This window comes from Mesoplodon bidens (assembly GCF_964165515.1).
Source record: "Mesoplodon bidens genome assembly, chromosome: 1".
NCBI classification, from domain to species: domain Eukaryota; kingdom Metazoa; phylum Chordata; class Mammalia; order Artiodactyla; family Ziphiidae; genus Mesoplodon; species Mesoplodon bidens.
The window spans coordinates 180,304,006-180,328,215 of record NC_138176.1 but is presented as its reverse complement, the minus strand read 5'-3'; the positions used below and the strand labels follow the sequence as shown (position 1 = coordinate 180,328,215).

General features: G+C 39.3%; 1 protein-coding gene across 2 annotated transcripts in view; it reads left to right on the top strand.

Annotated features, from left to right (window-relative positions):
* Positions 1-24,210, top strand: part of ADAMTS3 (ADAM metallopeptidase with thrombospondin type 1 motif 3) — a 292,103-nt gene that overhangs the window by 16,459 nt on the left and 251,434 nt on the right. For both annotated transcript variants that reach the window (XM_081234495.1, XM_081234496.1), the window contains exon 3: positions 5,026-5,432. In XM_081234495.1, the coding sequence (XP_081090621.1) occupies positions 5,026-5,432 (407 nt within the window). The remainder of the gene's footprint in view (positions 1-5,025; positions 5,433-24,210) is intronic.

Sequence of the window (24,210 nt, the reverse complement as noted above, 5' to 3'; positions counted from 1 at the left end):
CCATGCAGCTGTCGGGGGGAAGACACTTTGGCAGAGGAAGTGGTGAGCACAATGACCTTGAGATGTGAGAATTCCCAGTGCTGGCCCTTGTGAGCCATTTTTCTCTTGAGTGAGATGGGTTTTGAGGAGAAGACATGATCTGTCATTGGCTCTGTTTTGAGGATAACCTGTGAAGGGGAAGATGGTGGTTTGGACTAGGATAGCAGCAGGGGAGGTGGTGAGCAGTGGTCAGAGTCTGGAGATATTTTGAAGATAGGGTTAGTAGAATTCGTTAAAAGATTTGGTGTGTGGTGTGAGAAGAATTAAGGATAGTTTAGTCAAGTTTTTGGTCTGAGTAACTGGGAGGATAGCGTTGCCATTTACTGACATGGGCAAGGAGGTGCAGGTTTGGAAGCAGGAAGGTAGGAAGTTTACTTCTGGAAGTGCTGAGGTACCTAGTGAATATCCACAGGGAGAGGATCCAGCGGCGATTGAATAGATGAGGGAAGATCTTATGGAGGAAGCCTGGGCTGGAGATATATGATGGTGAAGGTATTCAAAAGTCAGGAGACAGGATGAGTTCACCAGGCTAGGGAGGGTAGATGCAGAAGAGGAGAGTCTGCGACCAGGTCATGCAACACTGCAGTGTGTTCAGGTCATGAGAATAAAGGAAGGTGAGGACGGAGAAGGGGAAGGGGAGACCACTGAGGAGAAGAGGAGAACCAGAAGAGAATGGTGTCTGGAAGCTAAAGAAAGGAAGTGTTTTAAGAAGGAAAGAGAAATAGAGTCAGATGCTGCTAATAGGGCAAGTAAGAAGATGGAGTCTTGACCATTGGTGTCAGCAACATGGGGTTACTAGTGACCTTGACAAGAGCTTGATTGGAGTGGGTTCAAGAAAGAACAAGCGTGGGAAGAGAGGAATTGGAGATATCTAATATACTCAATTTTTAAAAGGTGTTTTGCTATAAAGGGCAGTGAAATAATGGGGACTTAGCTAGAGGCAGATGTGGCATCAAGAAAGTTTTTTGTCAAAGATGGAAAATATGGCAGCTTATTAATTTACTGGTGGGAATGATCTAGTGATGGGAAAATTGATGAGGAAAGAAACTGAGGACAATTGCTGAAGCCGTCTTGCAAAGGCAAGAGGGGCCAGGATGTGTACAAGAACGGAGGCTTTGCTCTTAGGTAAGACCGCAGACAGTTCACCCATACTACCGGGGTCGGTGGGGGGAGGTGGGAATGGACCAGGCAGGCACAGATGCCAGTGGGTTGTGCAAAATTCACTGCTTCTGAGTTATGCTTGGGTAATTAGTGATCACAATGTGGCTTTACGGTGGCCCCAGCTTTCTGTGCTTGTGGAACTTACGGCTCACACAAACCTTTACATGCCTATTGCTGTGGCCCTTCAGCCACCCCAGCTGACAATTGTATAGTTTCATATTTTAAAATTGCGCCTGGGCACTATTTTAATAAGTGACTAATTTACATTTAAGTTAAAATTGTTAAAATTTACTGAATCCTCTAGATAATCTCATTTAAACCTCTCGTCAAACTTATGAAGTTGGAACTATTACTAACCTCTAGTTAACAATTGAGGATACTAAGCCTAAAGAAAAAAATAAAGAACTTGCTCAAGTTCAGGTGTTGACTTTTCTGCTTTCTGGCACTGTAGTCTCTTCCTTGACCGTAGGCTGTATTGCTTTGTGGAAGTATTTGGGCCTGTGAAATGTGTCATTTCTGAAAGCAGTAAATTAATGTTGGTTTGCATATGTGATTTTAACCTGAGATTAAATACTTTTGATAGCTTTGAGCTTTATCCACCACCCCTTTATTTTTCTTCCCAAAACCAATAACTTAAGAGCCTTTTACAATAATTTTTTTTTTTTTGCGGTACGTGGGCCTCTCACTCTTGTGGCCTCTCCCATTGCGGAGCACAGGCTCCGGACGCGCAGGCTCAGCGGCCATGGCTCGTGGGCCCAGCCGCTCCGCGGCATGTGGGATCTTCCCAGACCGGGGCACGAACCCGTGTCTCCTGCATCGGCAGGCGGCCTCTCAACCACTGCGCCACCAGGGAAGCCCTACAATAATTTTTGAAGCTACAATACAGGAAAAATAGGTTGGCTGGCTGCAGGTAGGCAGGACGTCATCATTCTTGTGGTAGTTTTCCTTAAAATCAGATCTTAAATTAGAAATTGACAGCAAGATGTTCCATCTATTCTGCAGTGAGTGAGAGCGTGATCTTCAGCATCAAGATGATCAGAATTGAAAATTTCCTTTGGTTCCTTGTTTGCTATGTGTCAGGCCTTCTAGGTCTGCTTTCTCATTTATAAACGAAGGGTAGTAATACCTACCAACTGTGATTGTTGTAAGAATTAGAGAAGGTATATTCTCAAGCACAAAGCAGAGTGCCTGATATTTATTCTGCAATAAATGGCAGGTGACTGGGTAGCTCCTTTGTCCATTCCATTAACTACCGTCCAGTGGGGCTAAATGCATCTTTTCCATTAATTCCCAACTGGAAAATGACTCATTCAGAGTTTAATTTCAAAAATGTTTCTTATGTGTACGTTTTATGAATGGCTTATTATTTAACATTGGATAAGACAAAGCTCTATAGAAACGCACCATCTTTATTTTGAAAAGTTCAGAACACATTGTCTGACGGTGGGAAAATGGACTCATCCCAGAGAATCTAGGGTGTATGGTTTACTGTAAGCATGAGACTCTGGGTATCCTCTTGGGTGTGGAGGAGACTCCCTGCATTCTTCCTAAATTTTCTAGTTCTCCAGTCACTTAATCCAGGCATCAGTATATTGTTTACAGACTTCAGTTGTGTGAATTCCCTTCAGTAGAGATGAGAAATCCTTACATTAAACGAAGCATCACTTTTCCTTCCCTTGACACAGTAAACCAATGGTTAAAGAAAGAGTTACAGCTGGAATTATTGGTGCAGCCAGATGCTCATGGGCCTTGGGTAGTAAGTCAGCGCATGGAGCAGCATAGACAAAGCAAATGTTCTCCAGTTACCTGCATTACTAACTTATACGTGTAAACAAATCCTACTGATAAGAGACCCTGGCAGGTACAAAATCTTATATTAGATGATACTGGAAATACTGAGTTGAATGGGGAGTTCCTTATCCTTAGGGAATTAATTTGGGGTTGGCTTTGTCCCTCCACCTCCAAGAGCCCAATTCATCCATCCCTGTGGAAACTTTCCCCTCCATCAGTCTGTTTCTGTGACTCTTGAGTTCATTCCCTAAAATTTCAAGTTCTTTCTCTAAACCAGAATTTACAAAAGTATTCACCAAGGATTTGGTTGTAAGGGAGACCGAATCTGTGTGCCTGTGCTTATTACCCCAATGCCTGGTGTAAGTCCTTGACTGTGATATAGAGAGCCTGTGAAGCAGGAATTGTGTTGCTGCTGTTCCCAGTGTGGAAGCCAGGCTTCACTCTACTCTGTGATATGACCACCCTCACTCCTTCTCTGCCTAGTAAATATGTACAACCATTTTACTTACTCTGTGCATTTAATAAAGGGGGATATTTTGTTTAAATACATTGGTCATTATAAGGGGCATAATGGTAACAAACATGCACTCAAGGAATTTCCAAGTTGCAAAATACCTTCATTTGTCTTCTGGTACTTTACACATTTTTTTTTTTTTAGTTATTTAAAAAGCAGGAAAATAATGAAAACATAGTGATTCTATAAGGATACTTTAAGACCATAGGTTGTAGGTTCATTTATGGGCCTCATATGCTAATGTGTTAGATAACATGCATGAAGTTTCCATAGGTGAAAACTATGAATCATATAATTCATAGTTTTTTGTGAATCATATAATTTTTTGTGAATCATATAATTTTTTCAGGGCACTTTATTATACTACAGGACTAGTCTTAGGCTAGAATCATGAAGGTGGGGAAGTTTTAACTTGATGTTCTCAGATTTTCCTTTCCATGCATTCTTTCTTCATCCTTGTTACCCTCCTCATTTCCTTCTGTCTTCAAAATCATTTCTATTAAGGGAGAAATGGTTGATTTAATGTGTTATCTTTCCCCAGGATGTTTGCATTTCAGCAGACACAGTACTCTCATTTGGCTAAACTTGGGGAATTAAGTTCTAATTGTGAAATTCAGTTTAACATGTAAGTGGCCACACGTGTTTTAAAGTGAACCCCAAATATTGAATTCATATTCAAATGAGTGTCTTTCCCATGTAAGGAATATGGTGCAAAATGACAATGCCATTTACTCTTGACTAACCAGTACTAGTGTATTCAGTTTATAGATGATTGTTTCTTCTTTTTTACTCCATTCTCCTCATTTGCTGAAAATGTTCTGTGACTTATGGGATACAACATGATGTAGCAGAGTGAGTGTATGGGCTTTGGAGTATGACTTGGAGACATATCTGAGCTTCACAGTTATTTGACCTTGGACACACACCTCCTGAATCTCAGTTTCCTCACCTGTGAAGTATGATTGTTAGGGTTGGTATGATGGAAAAGATATATATAAACTACCACACCATAAACTACAGTGTATAAATTACAGGCCAGTGGTAGATGTAATACAAAGTAGTTATGGTGATTAGTATAAATTCTAGGATTCTTACAAGGAAAAAATTAAAACAATCAAAATTTTTTCTACGTAATAGCAATTTTCTTAACAGTTTGTAGCAGTTATCAGTTACGCCAATGATAAATTAACTGGGAGTATGTGCTGATTATAAGCACATCAGATACAGTTATGGAAAGTTATTCTGTTCATATTCTCAAACATCTAAATGAGATGAATATTCACATTGCAGTAAACTTTTTTTAAAAATTAAAAAACTGATTCATTGAACACAGAGTTACCTAAATGCGTTTGAGAAATGATTTGAATTCTCAAAATTTACTACTTATGAGATGGTTCAAGAATATATTTGTTATGCAAGTCGAGGTACGGTCTTGTGAGGTGGGCCCTTGATGCCTATGTTATGTCCTCCTGTGTTCTCTTGTTATACAGGGTTCTACAATTCTATTTTTCACCCCACAGATTTACCAATAAAGAGACAGAGAGAGTATGAGCTGGTGACTCCAGTCAGCACAAATTTTGAAGGACACTATCTCTCCCATATTCTTTCTGCAAATCACAAAAAGAGGTCAGCGAGGGACGTGTCTTCCAACTCTGAGCAATTGTTCTTTAACATCACGGCATTTGGAAGAGATTTTCATCTGCGACTAAAGCCCAACACTCAGCTAGTAGCTCCTGGTGCTGTTGTGGAATGGCATGAGGCATCTCTGGTGCCTGGGAATATAACCGACCCCATTAATGATCATCAACCAGGAAGCGCTTCAGAAAGAATCTGGAAAACAGAGCCTTTGCAGACTAACTGTGCTTATGTTGGTGACATCATGGACATTCCGGGAACCTCTGTTGCCATTAGCAACTGTGATGGTCTGGTAAGACTCATTGCCTTTTGTGTCTGTGTGTTTGCAGGTGTTTGGGAGTGCAGCATGGCTTCAGCATGGTTTGGAAAGTAGAGGTGGAAAGAAAACCTCACTATTATATTTTAAGTTCAGGGAGAAGCATTAGAAAGCATTTTACTGACAAAGATGTGTGCTTTGGCTTAATTTGACATGAAGACAACATTAGTCTAAGAAACCAAAGACAACTATTTTAGCATTCTTGGCTTATATGTTCACTTGTGTAACACTGGGGATTTTATTTCCTTATTTATTTAAAATCATTCTGACAACTTTCTAAAGAAGCATAGATTCCTTCAAAATGATAGTATTTCCCTTCTTATGTGGAAACGTTGGATATCCTCTTAAAGAAAGTATTTGAAAGCATTCTTTCGCTTCCCAAAGAATGCTAGAATGGGAAATGGGAAGCTCCTCTGTCAGAATTTCTTCAAATAGCATTACTCTATGGACATGAGATGTAGTTCTCTCTGTACTGTGGCTTTGATTCATTTTTTTCTTTATTTTTGAATAGAATACCCATATATGGCTCTTTAGTTTTGTGGATGAGGCCAGTAGTAACTGATCCTTCTTCACATGCTGTGAAGATGTGAAGTATTTTTATTTGTTTTGTATCTCCAGATGTTATTTGAAAAGCGTGTCAATGTTTATGTCTCTTCCATTCACAGTTGATTCCAAGTCTTTGTTCAGAAAGAGCAACCATTTTTCTTTCTATGGTTGCCAGGCTGCTGTTTCTTGGGAGTTCAGAGCTATTGTCTTTGTTTGGTCTCTCTTCTGGGAGTTCTCAAAATATTCCTTGCATTCCTTCTACCTTGGCTGGTCCCCCAACAATACCTTGAATCTTCTGCCACTGTCCTCTCTATGCATAAGCACAACCCAAAGGAGTTATGATACCATGTGTTTTTACCCAAGGCTGGTGGATTAATGGTTGTAGGCTTTATTTTGGGGTCTTATACTGCCTCTTGATGTTCTATAGGGTTTTAGAAGTCAGGATGGAAAACTGAATAGAGCATGTGTGGCAGGTCCAAATCTCCAAGTTGGACTCTGTCAGTTTAGGACCACACTGTCACATTTGGTGCTGGACCATGCCCTTGGGTTTGAAGACACAAGGAATCTATCAAATTCCTCTCATTCCACACAATTTGAATAGATCTGAATTAACTAACTCATTGAATAAAACAATAGATAGTGCTTTCTAAAAAGACTAAGTTTAAAGTATTCACTAAGAGAGGTTGATTCAACACTACCAGGGTATAAAAAGAAATAAATTATAAAAAGGTACTGTTTTATAATACTTCTAAGTAAAATATACTGAGTATAAAATTTAATTTAGTGTTATTTTTAAGTTTTACAACATAAAAAGATTATGTGTTTTTTATCTCCTTGGTTAAGATTGAAGCTTGAGGTAGAAGATTTGAAGCTTGAAAATCAGTTTAAGGAAGGCAAAAGGCAAGGAAATTATTTTAATGGGTTATCATAGTGATTTTTAAACCTGACCTAGCAAGCAGTAATTTTCTTACTGTACGTGTCAAATTATCTAGTTATAGATACAGGAATCTGGGGCAATGGCAAGTTGTTGTAAGGAAGAGGAAAATAGATATGAAGTTTGAACGAACATTAATTATTAGGATTAATTTCTCATTTTTACGATATGGTGTTGACTGTTGGCATCATGTGTATGTTGATATAGCGTGTGTGTGTGCGTACGCACATCTGTACCAGTGTAAACCACAAGGATTCATTTGTTCCATTCTTTGATCCATTGATTAATTAAGTAATTAAAAGATATTTCTGGGAAGCCAGTTATGGATCAGGCACTATTCCAAGCATTGTGAAAGGGCGAAAGGAATGATCCCTATTACCATCCTCATGGAGCTCAAAGATGTTAAATTTGCCATAGATTTTAAGTGCCAAAATATCTGGTATACATGTATGTGTGTGTTTATATTAGACATACATATTAGAATCATGTTTAACTTAAAAAATTGTGGTATAAGGAAGTATCTTCTGGAGAGATTTTATGAATGGGGACAGAATTTCGAACCAGACATAAGTGGCTCAGGCCTTGCACTTGATGCAGAAAGAGGGTGGTGTCTAGCCTACAGCAGGCAGTGCTGCCTATGTGGGTGTACAGAAACAGAAGCCTCTTCTAGAGTTGCCAGCTCATAGCAGCTATGGAGGAAGAGTAAAGATGCTGGCAGGAAGAGAAGCACGGTTATAGAGAGCAGATCAGTACATTAGAGTGATAACACCAGTGGCTACTTCATTCAGCTGGGGACAAGTTCTTAAAATTGCAGAATTGCATTGGACAGGATAAGCTCCTTAGCAGAGATGAAGTAGGAAGTAAAATTGATGGGAATGTAAATAAATTTGGCTGATTAGCTGATTCCTAAACCTTTTTTGTTCCTTTAGCTTGCTGTGTAGGGATTTAGGTTTGACCTTCTTGACCTTAGGAAGGGAAGCAGGGATACTGAGATAACATAGATGCCTGAGGATTAACCTGATGGGCTATAAAGCCATTGCCCTGGGAAGCTCCCGGATTATAATCAAATCCAAGTTGTCCCAGTAGAAAGCACAGCAACTCCTGCCCTAAAAATACCAATGGGAACATCTCTGCCCAGCAACCATGAAGTTAAGTCCCCTGCTATGGAAAAGAATGCCAGTGAAGCCCTACCTGGATGGGTGCATTTTAGACTGGTGTAGATGGGCGTCCAGTCAGTGATCTGATTTTCTACATGTGTCCTTTGATCTCTTGCTCATAGGGAGCAGCCACAGGTATTTATTTTTCACTGAGGTTGGAAAGTTCTTAGCGTCACCTTCTCCCTGAGTGAAACTCCTTACCTCTTTTTCGCTAATACTGCCTTGTGGCACACTATGTATGTTTGAAATGGGCAGTGCTCTGAGACAGAATTAATTTGTATTAAACAGAATACTTTAAGTTAAAAAAGCAGTACTACGCAAAATGTGTCCATAGACTCAGGTTTGTGACAAGATAAATACGGAAGGCGAGACTATATAAAGAAACTTTTTTGACAGTTTGACAGTTATATTTGCGTTGGGCCTAATAATAATAAAAAGAAAGTTGGGGCTGGTGTTTTGTGTCTTGTTTTTTCATTTTATTTTTCTACTAATTAGTTTTCCTTGTATTTTACAAAATTATCAGTCCAAGACCAACTGGGGAGAAAGGAAACTGTTTATTCACCCCAGATAGTTTGAAAAGCAAGCAGTAATGCTTAGCTGTTTTTGTCTCTCTAGACATTAGAAACTTGACTGAAAGAGTCAGTAGAGTCTACTTATTCCAGGTAACTCTATGAAATGATCACAGGAAAGGTCCTTCCTTTAACGTGGGCCTTATTGAGGAGGACAGAAAAATGCCTTGAGTGATATATCCAGATCCGAGGTCTAGAATGTGATCTAGACATAGATATGCGGAATAACTAAAATATTATTCTGTGGGTTTCTGAAATCAACATCAAAGTGTTTTGCATGAACGAATTGACAATGATTTTCACCCAGTGTGGCAAAGAACAATATCTGTTCCTGTCTAGCATGACCTTTTCCAATTCTTTGCCAAGATCACGTTGTTGTTTTTTTAACATCTTTATTGGAGTATAATGCTTTACAGTGGTGTGTTAGTTTCTGCTTTATAACAAAGTGAATCACAAGATTACGTTTTACGAGTGACAGTTGATTCTTTACCAGTTGCAGCATTATGCCTGCTCTAGTCTACCCACTTATAGGTGAGAATTGTTACAATATTCAAACATGGAGTTGTTCTTGTTTTCTGACAGCATCCAATTTTTAAAAAGCCTGCTTCTCTAGACCCTCCTCCAAATTACCCAACCAAAGCCTAATCCTGTTAATAGGTTCTTTCTAAAGCTCTCTCACTGACATGCTCACGGGTCCCTTTGGTGTGCGTTCTGGCTCCATGCAACATGTAATAAACCCAGCTTGTCAACTGCAGATGTGCTCCCAGTGGTCTGTGGCTGGAGGCCGTTAACATGCTTTGCCTCTCTGCTTCTATGTCTCTGAGGTGAGAGTCCAGTGGTCAGGAGTCATGGTGATGGCAGGCGTTTCACACACTTCTGAGTGGGAAGACACTTCTGGCTGAGAATCCCAGCTGAAAATAGATTTCTTTATTCCATAGAGCCCTGGCATTTTCCCTGTAACACGATTAAATCTCCCCTGTGTGTAGTGGCGGTTCACAATCATACTTTGTGGTCTTCAGAGTTGCCAAAATAAAGGGTTATTTGGTTAGTAGGCTTTATGTCATGTATTCATAACATAATGAAACTGAATTTTTCTAGACTTGCTAGAACAATATTGCTTTGTTAATTCCCCTGGAATGCATCAGAGGAAACTGGTTGGGAGTGGAAGAGCTGAGTAATGATGGCTCTTTTGGGTTATCCAGCTCAGTGATTTCCTTGTGGGCTGATTTTATGATCAAGGGAGTTTATCTAGGACGAAGTTTTCAATATTTTTGAACATTTGGAATTCTTCCTCCAAACGAAATCACTAGGGCTTATCTAATAAAATAATATGTAAAATGGATAAACTCAGGAAAGGCCTGGTAAAAACACAGGTGGGAGATGCTCTTCCTCCTAGTTTCTCTTCCTCCTGCCTTGTTCTCACGCAAGACCACTCTTAGGCCTCCTGAGACATCTAATGGGGAATCTTCACTGTTAGGGCAGGGGGTCTTGGAAGCTTGAAGTTAACAACTTGGGAACCTAAGCAGAACCTTTTTCTAAAATATCTGATAGTCACATCTGGTTAGTATTGGAGGTAACTTACCTTTTTTAGATTTGGAGTGTGCATGGCCAAATGAAGTCTTTGTGGACAACTGCAAACTTATAAAGAAAACAGCCTTAAGACTTCCCTGCCTCAAGACTTTTACTTTGGGATTTGCCCCTTCAGAAACATGTCCTCGCTATGTCTATTTCAGTTAAGTCCAGCTGCAGAAGCACTTTGTAAAAAGGCTATTTTAAAAAGTATTATGAGCCAGTGTGCTTGGGATTGAGAACATTTGCCTAGTAATTATGAAAAATAGTGATACTAAAAATAGATACAAATCTGTAGCTATTTATAGTGGACTTAGGGTTTTCAAGGACTGATCTTTAGATGTTGACATTTGAACATCTGCTTTTATGAGGAGAACCTGATCTCTAAAGGCCAGGTGCCTTCCACCTTTTTCTCCCATGAAACGTGTCTATGGAAGGTGTCATGTGTTTATTGATGGGACAGAGGGAGATTTGTGTCTTCACTGTTTACATGCTGATTTAAGAGATTTTAGTAGGTCTGGGGAACAAAGGACTGGAACCTTGTTTTACTTCTACGCACCTACACCAGGCTATTTTAGCAGTGCAGGATTAGAAGATTCTCAAAGCTCCTATATCCTTTAATTTCCATTAGTAGAAGGGAAAGAGTGGGCACCAGTCCACTAGCTTAACTACTTTGGGAGAAACAGTACCATAACAAGCCTCATTGCTTCTCCTGAGATTTGGTCAAGCTGTGGCCCATGGGAGCTGACAGTATTAATCCTAGTTGTGAGTGGTACCTGCCTGTGCTGAATCTTGCTGGATCTGGGCTCTTGGTTACATTTCCCACCATGCCTCCTTTCTCAAATAGATAGGCAGCCAGTTTGTGCTTATCTGGGGTGAAGAAGGAAGGTTTGGCAAAGTCTTTGATCATTTTCACATTTTGCATCTAATTTGCATAAACCCCAAATCATACATATGTCAAGCCTTTTCCAAAGTTTTTGGCTATATTCCTCTTGTGTGATTTTGAAAATATTTCTTTTTAATAGTTATTTTGTAATTAATTTAAACTCTTCATGTTTATTTATGAGTACCACTTGTTCAGCTTATGATTTGATTTACATCAATTTGATTATGATTTTATTTCCCATTATCTTCTCTATCTTTGGTATAGTGAAATTTTAAATTAAGTTTAAAGATGAGCTAAAAATTGGGAAAAAGGTTAATGTGATATTACACATCTTTCTTTGTGTAGGAATGGAAAAACAGAAAATAAAAGGGGAGGGGAAGTTGGCCTGGGAAGTAATGCTTCCATTCCTCTCCATGCAGTGGCAACTAGGACTTCATTGTAACTCGAATACAGATTTTTAAAGATACTCAAAAAAGGCTTTAAGAACTGTGAAAATAGTGCCGACCACATCTTTAATATCTTCTTCTCAGTAAATTATCATTAAAACAAGAACAAAAGCACAGCGAGATGTTGATATGATGCCTTTGTGCATAATCAGGCTTTGAGGTCATAGAGTTCTTGCAAAGTAAACCCAGCCTCAAGGTCCTCAACTGCAAAAACTGTTACTCATGTGACGATCTTTGCTTCTAGGAATACTGGTCAAGTTAATAAAGCTTTCTGAAGTGCTAGGATATGCAAAGTGCTAGACTGATTGCTGTGGGGAATACTGAGGTAAGCCAGGCATTATCCTTGTCTTCCAAGTGTACTGGAAATAAGGTATGCAAACAGTAGAACCAAAGTACAAGGCCGAGTGTTTTAAATGCTCTAAGACTAGGATAGATGACATGTGAGAGTCTGAATGGTGGAAAGAATATTTATTCTTGGAAAGATAGTAGAAGGCTTCCTGGAGAAAGCAATATTTGTGATACCAGAGAACTGAAAAGATAACCATATATGTTAAAGTGATCACCAATGATGGTAGAGGTTGGGGAGGGTAGGAAGAGGAGCCTCTGAGGGAGGTAGGAGATATTTGTGATGGCCATAAAAATGAAGAGAGGGTGCGGTGAGTTGATTTCATGAACTTCATAATATATGTAATGAATACGTGGGAGAGCCAAGGTAGTCTTGGTCAGTATTTAGCTGAATATAGGAGCAAATATAATACAAAAGGGAGAGAGAAAAGAAAAAGGAGGATAAAACCTAGTGATGTTTATTAAGACCAAATTCAGTGACCACATAGTTGATATTGACAGGCTTGCATGGGCATTCAGGATGAGAGAAGGGCAAGGATTCATATTCCTTGAATATGTAGCTTTTCTTCATAGAAAGCTTTCGCTGAAGTCATGGGCTTTTTCTCTGGAGTTTAGGGAGGTATTTTTCTCAGTAACTTTTTTCTAGAATTTGTTCCCAAAATTTATCTGAGAGGGTTTGGAAGTTGATTTTGAAAAATCTGACTTCTTCTCCTATCATCTAGGTCCTTCAATCTTTCAAGTTTGGTGAATTTGGTGCCTTATTTAGTAAACCTCCTTCTATAGCTGTAATTCTTCCATCTGAAATGTTCTCCTTTCTTACTGTGTTTACTGTATGTTTCTATCCCCTACTTCTTCCTGTTCTCTAAGGAATATTTCTAATGTTTTCGTGAGCATAAAGTGTAATGTTTTCGTGAGCATAAAGTGTAATTTGATCAAGTTTACTTAACTCTCAAAAAACAAGACACACAGAATACGCTGTTAGTGAATGAGTTGGTTTCGATATTAAATCCTATTTTATTTTATGTCATTTAACGTATCTACTATATGTACGTGTGTGTATGGAAATACATATATGCATACATATATGTTTATATACACACACACATAAGCATACACATATGCACACATATATATGAAAAGCCATAGAAAAGGTAGGTAGAGAAAAATCAGTGTTTCATTAAATATTTTGATTCAAAGACTATTGACAGTATTTGTTGTTAGGTCTTTAGAGTTGATGGCAGAGCTGGAATGGCACTCAGGTCGACTGACAGCAAAGCACCTAGCAGTTCTGTTACCCCAAGTTACCTAAATATGCTCCTTACAATGTGGATGGTTGACAAGGAGGCATGACATGTATTAACTTGTATGTTTTTAATACTGTGAGAAATGTAGAGAGATTAATTAGAAATACAGTTGAAGGGCTTCCCTGGTGGCGCAGTGGTTGAGAGTCCGCCTGCCGATGCAGGGGACATGGGTTCGTGCCCCGTTCTGGGAAGATCCCACATGCCGCCGAGCGGCTGGGCCCGTGAGCCATGGCCGCTGAGCCTGCGCGTCCGGAGCCTGTGCTCCGCAACGGGAGAGGCCACAACAGTGAGAGGCCCGCGTACCGCAAAAAAAAAAAAAAAAAAAAGAAATACAATTGAAAAGGGAGATTTTATCTTACGATTGTCAGCCTATCACAGTGAAATTGAAAAAAATATTTAGGATAAAAAACTCAATTGTACTTTTTATTAAGGTTGGCAGACTTTGAATTCTCTATCTCTGAAATAAGAAATTTTAAACACTTGGTATTTTTTTCAAACATTTATCTTCAAAGGAGTTGATTAATTTTTGAGCAGTATTAGACTACACTAAACATATCAAGAGATCATTGCTCTTATTGTAGTTGAATTGTCAGTCCTTCGATAAACAGGTTCAAATACTCCATAATTATAACAAATTTCTAAAAACTCTATTTTATTGGTTGAAGAAATAGGGATATATGATTGCACTTAATATCTAACTCCAGAGTCAGTAATATTAAAAAAAAAAGAAAGGATATTATATAGCTTGAAGGGTTTTGAAAAGCATTATCTAGATTGTTATAGCTTACTTTTTTTTTTTTTTTTTTGTGGTCCGCGGGCCTCTCACTGCTGTGGCCTCTCCCGTTGCGGAGCACAGGCTCCGGACCCGCAGGCTCAGCGGCCATGGCTCACGGGCCCAGCCGCTCCACAGCATGTGGGATCTTCCCAGACCAGGGCACGAACCCGTGTCCCCTGCATCGGCAGGCAGACTCTCAACCACTGCGCCACCAGGGAAGCCCTATAGCTTACTTTTATAAAATGTTTAGAAGATATCCAGTTTAGAGTTTTGTAGCGAGAATAATCAGTAAACACCAATGAAGAGAAATAGTGGCCAAGCTATTTAGAGTTATGATACTTTGGAAGAGTTCAATTTGGTAAAATGCCATTGATGACAGAAGTCACAACTTTTGTAAAGTGGTTTAGGGAGATGGTTCATGTTGGGAGCGGTCATGGTATTGGTTTAGAATCAGACAAACCTGAACTCCACTTCTGGTTCTACTACCTACCAGCTTGTGACTTTAAACAAGTTGTTTAACCTTGTGGAAGTCTCTTTCTGTCAGTAAAGAGGAGAAAGTAATGCTTGTTATGTTGAGGGCTTACAGAATATTAATGCATCTTTCACACAGCCTGACTCTGAGAAGTCAATGATTGTTACTACAATCCCTTTCTTTCTTTTTCCATTTATTATAATTATTTCTCCTTAATATTTCGTGATTAATAATAATGATGTTGATTTAGTTTGCAAAGTAAAAAAATGTGCTGCAGTTACGCAACTCAGCCTGTGACCTAACTTGTGGAAAATACAATCTTCTATGAAGTGAATGCTTTGGTGAACATCCTGTAGTTTTCAGATGACCTTCTCCACTTGATGCAGGACTCCCTTAGCATCATCTTCTCTGAGGGGTACTCTAATCTGTGTTCTCCTGAAGACTTCTAAAGATAGGAAGCTCACTACTTTTCATCTTATTTATATATAACTCTGCCACATAGAAAGTTCTTTCTTAGGTTCTACTTAGAAATATAAAGTGAAAATATCTTGTTCCATGTATTAGATTCTTCAGAGCTGACAAAGATATAGTGACTGTGATTGACCTCTTATTGTTGTTATTATTATAATACTTCAGTTTTATGCAATTGACCACTAATCATTCAGTGCATTACATAGCACACTACTTCTGCTTTAGGAAACATTTCCCTTTAGTGGTGTGATATAGCCCATACCCTGGCTGGAATGGCATTAATGAGGCATTAGTCATAATTTTAACATACTTCTTAGGCTTTTCATTTTGGTCAGATATTTTAAATTATGAACCTCAGACTGAGACATTTTGGGGATAGCGATAAAGAGTTCTATGGCATTAGGTGGTATATACTGTTGTTCAGAGTCTTGTTTCCATATTTCTTTTATTTGATGATAGTAGTTAATATGCTATCTTATATCTGTTTTTGTTTCCAGTCTAGAGTCTTCCATAAAAAAAAAAAAGGCTATAAGTCTATGGAGGCAATTGGGGGGGATGGAGATAAAGGTGGCATGGTGGGTCCCTAGCTCCAACTACCAGAAAATGCATTTTTGAACTTAAATGACGTTATCAGAGAAGACTTTTGAGGTCTTTGTGAGTTTTTTGATTAGCTGATAGGACTTTCCAACCCCAATTTAAAACATAAGAGATTTCTGGAAGGCCTTCTTCTGCCTGGTGATGTCACTAAAAGTAGAAGATCTTTAGAGTGAGAGGACTGTGCTATTGGATACTTGGGTGTCATATGAACATAGAGGGACCCAGTCTGAGCATGCAAGCCCAAGAGAAAAGGAAGAACAGCCCTTAGTGAGAGATTCTGCAAACATTAGCAACCCAAACACAGTGGGAAACGTTTTATTTAGCATTATCTGTGAAACATGATGCTTTTAACATAGTGATTGGAATCATGCAGTAATACTTCTTTTGGGCTTACAGGATATTTGATCTTGCTTATAGGGTGCCAATATTTCATGCTTTCCTGCCTGGCTTCATATAGTCCTTTATTTTGCATACCTGGCTCTGAGGATGGTATTAACTGGCTGCCAGGACAAGAAGGCAGACCAAGCATAGTGATGTGGGTCCAGATAAAATTAAGTCACTGTAAGATCTCTGTTTCTGTTTGGTCAGCTGCACGTCATTGTCACCTTTGGCTTCAACTGTGGTACCACATCAAGACTTAGCATAATGATGAGGGAAGTCTCTGAGCCTATTTATTGGCCCTAGCCATTAACCTCAAATTTTCAGGGAGAGGCCTTTTTTTATATGCTGTGCTTGGAAAAATTTTAGAAACTTGTTAACCTATGAGGACGTTATAAAATTTGAACCGTACCCATGAAACTACCTTGGTACTCTTCCCCATACTTAAAAATTAAGGGTTTGAATTAGATCAGTGATTCTTTTTGTTCTGCCTCTTGGATCTTATGTTTTGAAATACTTTGTAAATTGGTTAAAATATTTATTAAGTAATTAACAATTTTACCTATCTGTTAATGATCAAAAATATACAAAATTGCTGGTCAAAATTCCCAGTGAGTACAAATTATTCTCTCTCTGTACTGGTTGATCATCTTTTCACATGAAAAGCTTAAATTACTCGTAGACCTACACCATTCTGTTCATACTTATGACATAGTGACAGTCATTCCCAGATCTCCGTTATTGCCTCCACTGGTTCCTAAGAGCCCAGAGATCTAAAATTAGGAAACTGTTGACTATAAGCTTCCTGCGATTCCTTCTAGAACTGATGTTCTGTGACTCTGTGACTAAGTTGTATTCTATTTATCCTTAGGGACCGTGCATTCCTGGCCAAGGAAGAAATCAAAACGTCACACTGACCATTATTTATTAATCATGGTCTGGAGTGGAAATTGCATGTATGAGTGTTATTTTTGAGATATGGTTACTTTATAATAATGCTTTTTCTGTTTTTTAAAATTTATTTTTAATCCACTAACTATGAATAAATCCTGTGTTCTAGAAAGCTCCAAAGAACCTAACTGCTATTACAGTTTTGGGAGATGTTATAACTTGAATCCTAATGAAATGTGGGAATAATCAGAGTAGAGAGAAATCTATCTATCTACCTACCTACCTACTTACCTATCTCTCTATCTACACACATATGTGTATATGTGTGTATATATGTATATATATACAGAGAGAAATATATTTATATTTTTATAAAATATTAAGAGCAGAAGGGACTGTGACTTGGCTATGCTGTAGGGAGTGTACCGAGTTACCTCAACATAGGAATGCTTGCCAGCTCTATTGATGCAGCCATTTTCCTGGGAGAGTTCCTCATAGGTTGCATTTAAGGAATAGGCAGCTTTTAGGAAGCTGCGAATCATTGTTCTCCATGAGGGGCCTCTAACCTTAGTGCACATCAGGATCTCCTGAGGGCTTGTTAAAACATAGCTTGCTCATAGCCACCTCAGAGTTTCTGATTTAGTTGGTCTGCGTAGGGACCTGAAAATTTATACTTCTAACCCGTTCTCAGTTAGTGCCAGACACCGTAACTCAACTGTCTGTTTCTTGTTTATGTGCAATGACACTGGATCCTGGCTTTTCCCAGCTGACCTGCTTTCTCGGGTAAGGAATTTGGACTTTTTTCTTTGGTTTGTAATACCGTCTTGGCTCTTGCCCCCCTGCCCAGTCATCGTTGCAGCCAGTCTGACTCAGCACCCATCAGTCCCAGATTGGATTAACTGTGTACGACCACAACTTCCTCTCTTGGTCCCCTTGCCTGGAGGCTACATGTACATTGGAAGCACTGGTGAGCACCATCTCCCCAGGCCAAGTTCTGGCAGAATACAGAAACTGTGAACTTGGACAAACTACTTACTGTGTCTGATCCTTAGATCCCTCTTTTGATTCATGTAAAGATTTCCCAGTGGTAGGTAGAGCTTTGAAGTGTATCCTCATTTTAATTTATTCAGTAGCCAATAGTCACTACGAAGTGCTTGCAAGTTTCTAAAGTCACTTTGCTTTCAAGACTGTTGGTGGGGCTTCCCTGGTGGTGCAGTGGTTAAGAATCTGCCTGCCAATGCAGGGGACACGGGTTCAAGCCCTGGTCTGGGAAGATCCCACATGCCACGGAGCAGCTAAGCCCGTGTGCCACAACTACTGAGCCTGTGCTTTAGAGCCCGTGTGCTGCAACTACTGAAGCCCATGAGCCACAACTACTGAGCCCATGAGCCACAACTACTGAAGCCCACGTGCCTAGAGCCCATGCTCCGCAACAAGAGAAGCCACCGCACTGAGAAGCCCGCGCACTGCAACAAAGAGTAGCCCCCACTCGCCGCAACTAGAGAAAGCCTGTGTGCAGCAATGAAGACCCAATGCAGCCAAAAATAAATAAATAAATAAATTTATTAAAATATATATATTTAAAACAAAAAAAAAGAACTGGTGGTAGAACTGTGCCATGGGGCAACACGGAGACCTTGAGATCTTCAGTTGTCCTGTGCTTTAACAATCTGGGGCCATCACGCTTTGTGGGCTCTCATGAGTCAACCTTGTACTCTGTCCATACACCAGCTCAGTGCTACACTGAGCTGTAGCTACACTCTCGACCTAGATGATCTCATGTGATTTTATGGCTTCAGATACCATCAAGCAGTAATGACTCTATGTGTCTGGCCCTGACCTCTCCTCTGAGCTCTAGACTTGTGTGTGTGTTCTGCTGCCCATTCAACTTCTCCACCTGGATGTCAGATAGCCATCTCAAATTTAACAGGGCTGAAGATCATCCCTTGACAGCTACCCCTGCATGACTTCCTCCACAGAGAAAAGTTTGGACCCTAATTCTCAGGCCAAAAACCTAGACTTACACTAGACTCCTCTTTTTCCTCATTTCTTTCATAAAATCCATCCATAAATCTTGAGGTTGTTTTATAAAATACGTTCTGAATCTACTTATGTAATCTCCAATGCTACAACTTTGATCTAAACTATCATCTCTTCCTTGGATACTACAGTGACCTCCTTTTTTTTTTTTTTCATTTTTGACCCTCTTCATCCTTCACATAGAAGTTGAAGTGACATTTCTAGATTCGACGAACTTTTCTCTGTTTAAAAGCCTTCAGTTGCTTCCCATTAAAATTCAAACATCTTACCATGACTTTTAAGACCCTTATGTCAGTAGTTCCAATAATCATTGTCTCATAATCACCTAAAGAGCTTTTAAAGAAAATATAGATGCCTAAACCCCAACCCCAGAGATACAGATTCATTTGGTCTGGGGTAAGGCTCAGCATAAATAGACTAAATGCCGCTCTAGATGATTCTAATATGCAGCTAGAGTTGAGAATCATTGTTCTCTCCAAGAGGCTTCTAACCTTAGTTAGATGAGAATGGCATGAGAATCCCATGGTGGGCTTGTTAAAACAGATTTCTAGGTGCCACTTTGGGGTTTCTGATTCAGTGGGTCTGTAGAGGAGCCTGAAAATTTGCATTCCTAACAAGTTCCCAGGTGACACTACATTTGGAAACCACTGTTTTACAAGATCTGGTCTTAGCATGCTTCTCTGATGTCATTCCCTTGTTTACTGCATTCAACCCCCTCAGGTCTTCCTTTTGTCTTTCAAATCCAAATTTTTTCTGTCTCTGGCCTTTTGGAAATGTTGTTTCTTTAGCCAGAACATTCTTTTCTAGATCTTTAAATAGAGATTCCTACTCATAATTTGGGTGTTAACTTAAATTCTGTTTCCTCAAAAAAGAATTTTTGGCCATTCTAGCTAAAACAGAAATTTTAGTCACTCTACACTATATTAGTGATTTTAATCTTATTTGTAGCCATTATTTGCATCTCGAACTTATCTTGAACTTATCTTTTACATTTATTTTGGGGGGACTGTCTCTACTGAGGATAAGGACTCTTTCCTGTGGGTGTTTTAACAGTGTTTGGCACACAGTGTGTGCTCAGCAAATCAATGCTGACAGACTGAATGGCGTGAATATTAGAATAAGGAATTGATTACCACTTTTGCAAGATGAATTATAGACCTTTCTTGGATGTGTTCAGATTTCCCAGTGCATAACTTTTGCAATTGAAGGGGCTGCTATGAACTTGAAGGTTTAAGGTTCCTAAGATTTTATATAAATCAGTTTTATCCTTCTGAATAGCATTTTAATGCTGTGGTTTTTCATAACTTAAGTTTTTTTTTTCTTTTAGTTTTCTATCTCCTCTTCTTTCGCATATGAACTATAGTGAAGGGGCAACATCATCTTGATCCAAGCCCATACTTGAGTTCAACACCATAGTAGAGGTATAGTGTGTCTCTTAAATTCATTTACTCCTGTTAAGCAAAGGGAGCATATACAAGTCAGCATGGCAACGTGTTGCAAAAAAAAAAAAAAGGAATTAAAAAAAAGACACTATAAAAATGCTATACTTTGGACTAATTCCTTGGAAGAAAATAAACAGATTGACTTTCTTGTCAAGGTTTTTACTACAGCAACCTATGGTTTTTTCTGATCACTGATCACACCTAAATTGTTTAATGCTTTTCCCCCCTGCTAAATTGTAAACTCCATGAGAGTTGGAGTTGTGTCTGTAATGCTTACTCTTATGTCCTCAAAACCAGGCACCATGCCTCATAATAGTAGGTGCACAATAAACATGTGATGAGTTACTGAACAAATAAAGACACAGGACATAAGTTCCATGTCAGTATACTATAATCTGCTCACTATCACCTTCCAGGTTTTATGAACTTTTAATTGAAATGCTTCTGTGCAGAATTCCCCTCTATCCTTTCCCTTTGGTGCCCAGAACTCTGCCTTGTAACCTTTCATTTCTTTCCATGGTTTCTCCTTGATGGAAGGTAAAAATTATTCTCAAGCCAAGTACAGAAAGCCACACTTCTTCAGTTTCTTGCATTGTTTGTCTTCTATTAGACAATAAATGGTTTTTCCAACTTTTGTGTCTCTTGGTAACCCCTAGGAGTCTTTATATTCCTGTGAGTGAATTTTCTCTTTCTGCTTCTTAGGAGGAGATAAATAGACTGATTAATATCTGGAGAGAACTTGGCTGAGTCATTTATTCCTTCATTCATTCAATGGCAACTATATACTTTCAGTGCTGGGAATGTAACAATGAACAAAAACAGGCATCGTATTTGCCCCCATGGAGTTTAGATAAAGTGGGAAATACAGACTTTACTTTCTGTAAAGTCACCTGAGTAAAGATAAACTGGCATAAATGCTATCAAGGAAAAGGGACATTATTTTATGAAATAAGTAACAAAGTCATCTGACCTAGGCTAGGGATAGGGGAAGGTTTCCCTGAGGAAATGGTATTTGAGCTGAGTTTTTAAGGATAAATAAGAGTTCCCTAGATAAGGTGCTTGCTGAGTACATTTTAGGAAGTAAGGGGGCAAAGAGACCACAAGGTCAGATTATCTGGGTTGTCTGAGATAAAATTTGACTTTCAGAAGAAAACTAATCTGTCACCATGGTTCTCCTGAGCTACCATAGGTGTTTTATCTTTTTTTTTTAATTTGTGAATTTATTATTACTATTATTATTGCTGGTTAACATTTTTTAGCAATAAAGTATTTTTAATTAGGTATGTACATTGCTTTTAATTTTTTAAATTAATTTTTTATTGTAGTACAATTGCTTTACAATGTTGTGTTAGTTTATACAGTACAGCAAAGTGAATCAGCTATACGTTTACATATATCCCCTCTTTTTTAGATTTCCTTCCCGTTTAGGTCAACACAGAGCATTGAGTAGAGTTCACTGTGCTATACAGTAGGTTCTCATTAGTTATCTATTTTATACATAGTAGTGTACATATGTCAGTCCCAATCTCCCAATTCATCCCACCCCCACTTCCCCTCTTGGTATCCATAAGTTTGTTCTCTACATCTGTGTCTCTATTTCTGCTTTGCGAATAAGTTCATCTCTACCATTTTTTAGATTCTACATATAAGCGATATTATACGATATTTATTTTTCTTTTTCTGACTTACTTCACTCTATATGACAGTCTCTAGGTCCATCCACATCTCTGCAAATGGCACTATTTTGTTCATAGGTATTTTATCCTATTTCTCATACTAGTTAAAAATTTATGGGCATCGATAATTGTGTGCCAGACACAGATCTGTCCTTTACAGGAATTATCTTAATCCTGACAACAGTTCCCACTTATGGATTAAGAGCCCAGGGAAATGAGTGTCTTGTGCTGTGTCTCATGGAAGACCCGGATACCTGCATTCAGAACCTGTACTTTTGACTTATATTATCCTAGTTCTCAGAGGGTATTCCTAATACTTCAGAAAGCTTGGGCAGCTTGAATTCCAGCATAGACACATATCTGGATCTCTCGTTACATATGTACTTCCTATCCATATACCTATTGTATACAACAGTGTATGTGTGTATGTTTTTGTAAAATATAAACTTGTGGGTTTCTGGGGGATGTATATATAGCAAAAATGTATATATATATTTCATCAGTATATTTTGAGGCTGAAAATTGAATCTGAGAATTTGAAATCAAGAAGTTTAACCTTGAAAAAATTGCTGGTTGGGATAGATAGATGAGTACTAGTAATTAATAAATGGAACTGAGCTGTTTTCTATCAAATTTGGGTGCCTACCTCCAGGAGGTGTGTGAATTTTCATTACGGCCAGTGAAAATCTTCTGTGTCTGGCCTTATCCTCTGCCGCTAAAGCGGCTCATCTCCATCCACAGTAGCTGCTTATAGCTTTAAATAGCACAGCCTGGACTCTCTCTGCCAACTCTTCTCAAGCCAGCCAGGGTTATGGCGGGGCCAGGGTTGCACGGATGATACCGTCTGTGCGAGGCCAGGGAAAGGGTTAGCAAATTGGCCCGCTGCCTGGGCACTGGTGCAGGGAAGCCGTGGGGCAGTGCAGCAATTTCCTGCTTGGGGAGAAGCCCTAGAAGGCTGGTGCTGGCAAATCCCTGACTCTTCAATTCTTTTGTGATACCTCACTGCACCCCTGTGTTTCTCTTGGGGGGGGATTTGATTTTTGCTCTTCACAGGTACCCAGGGGATGATTTAAGGGGATCCTACCCCCCACCCCACCCCCACTCATAGTCATTTTGCCTGGAATTTTCACGATTAGAAAATGCAAATGTCATATTCTCTAGTTAGGAGTTTCTAACTTAGATTAAATCACATTATCAATTGAGCAAACTTGCTCCTGCAAGGCACTGAAGGGTTAGGAGAAAGGACAGGTGAGGGAGACTGAACATGAAGCATAGGTGAGGGAAGGTGGGAAGAACTGGGCAATGCCTGGGAAGATAGACCATCAGGGAGAGATGAACAAAAGAAAAGGACCACACATTTTCCGTTCTTCACTGTTTTACTTAAGTCTGATCTTGACTGCCCATTTCTCTTTCTTTGTCGCTTATAGCCAAAAGAAAATCAGCAGATGTATTCCTATGAGTTCTTTTAAGTGTCACTTCTATCAAGGTGATGAACTATTCCACACTAAATGTGGCTGATAACTGGCTTGTTTTCTGAGGTATCCTAATTGCCTTAGTGATTGTTTTGTTTTATTTTTTTGTTTTTATTTTATTTTTTAATTTCAGATGCTCCTCTAATAATTGATGAGGTTCCAGGGAGAAATTTGAGTTTTGTTTTTTTTTTCCCCTAAGTTATGTCTGGGTGGTGGAGCACTTCTTAGTGGAAGGGACATTTGGTCACAACTTGCTTCTGGGTCCTTTATCTGATCCATGTGCTTATCCAGGGCTTGTCTAGCTTGGAGTATTCTTCCTCAATGAAGTGGCATCTCTCAAAGGAGAAGCATTTACTCTGACTAAATAGGAGTGGGGTCCTAAGACTCTGTCTGTTTGACTCTCAATGATGTGGAGCAGAAGCTTTTCCCAGCGTGGACCACCCTGGAGCTGTGAGCACACCTAACGGGATTATAATAAAGGCCTGCATGTCCTCCCAGGATGTCGTCAGAGAGCTGCAGTTATAGAGCCATTCCCATTGTTTTAGAGATGAGGGAACTGAAGCCCAGGGAAGTGGAGTGGTGAGGTCAGCATCACACATTTTTAGTAAGCAGCAGGGAAAGAACTGGAACCCAGGTCTCACCATTCCTGTCTCCACCATTTTCCCTGTCTAGCACTTGGTCAGGAATCCAGAGTACTTCTGAGAGGCCTTAGGGCAGCTTCCTATTCTGTCCAGTTCTAATTTTTCCTTCTCTTCAGCTTACATGAATACTTGGTTTGACAATA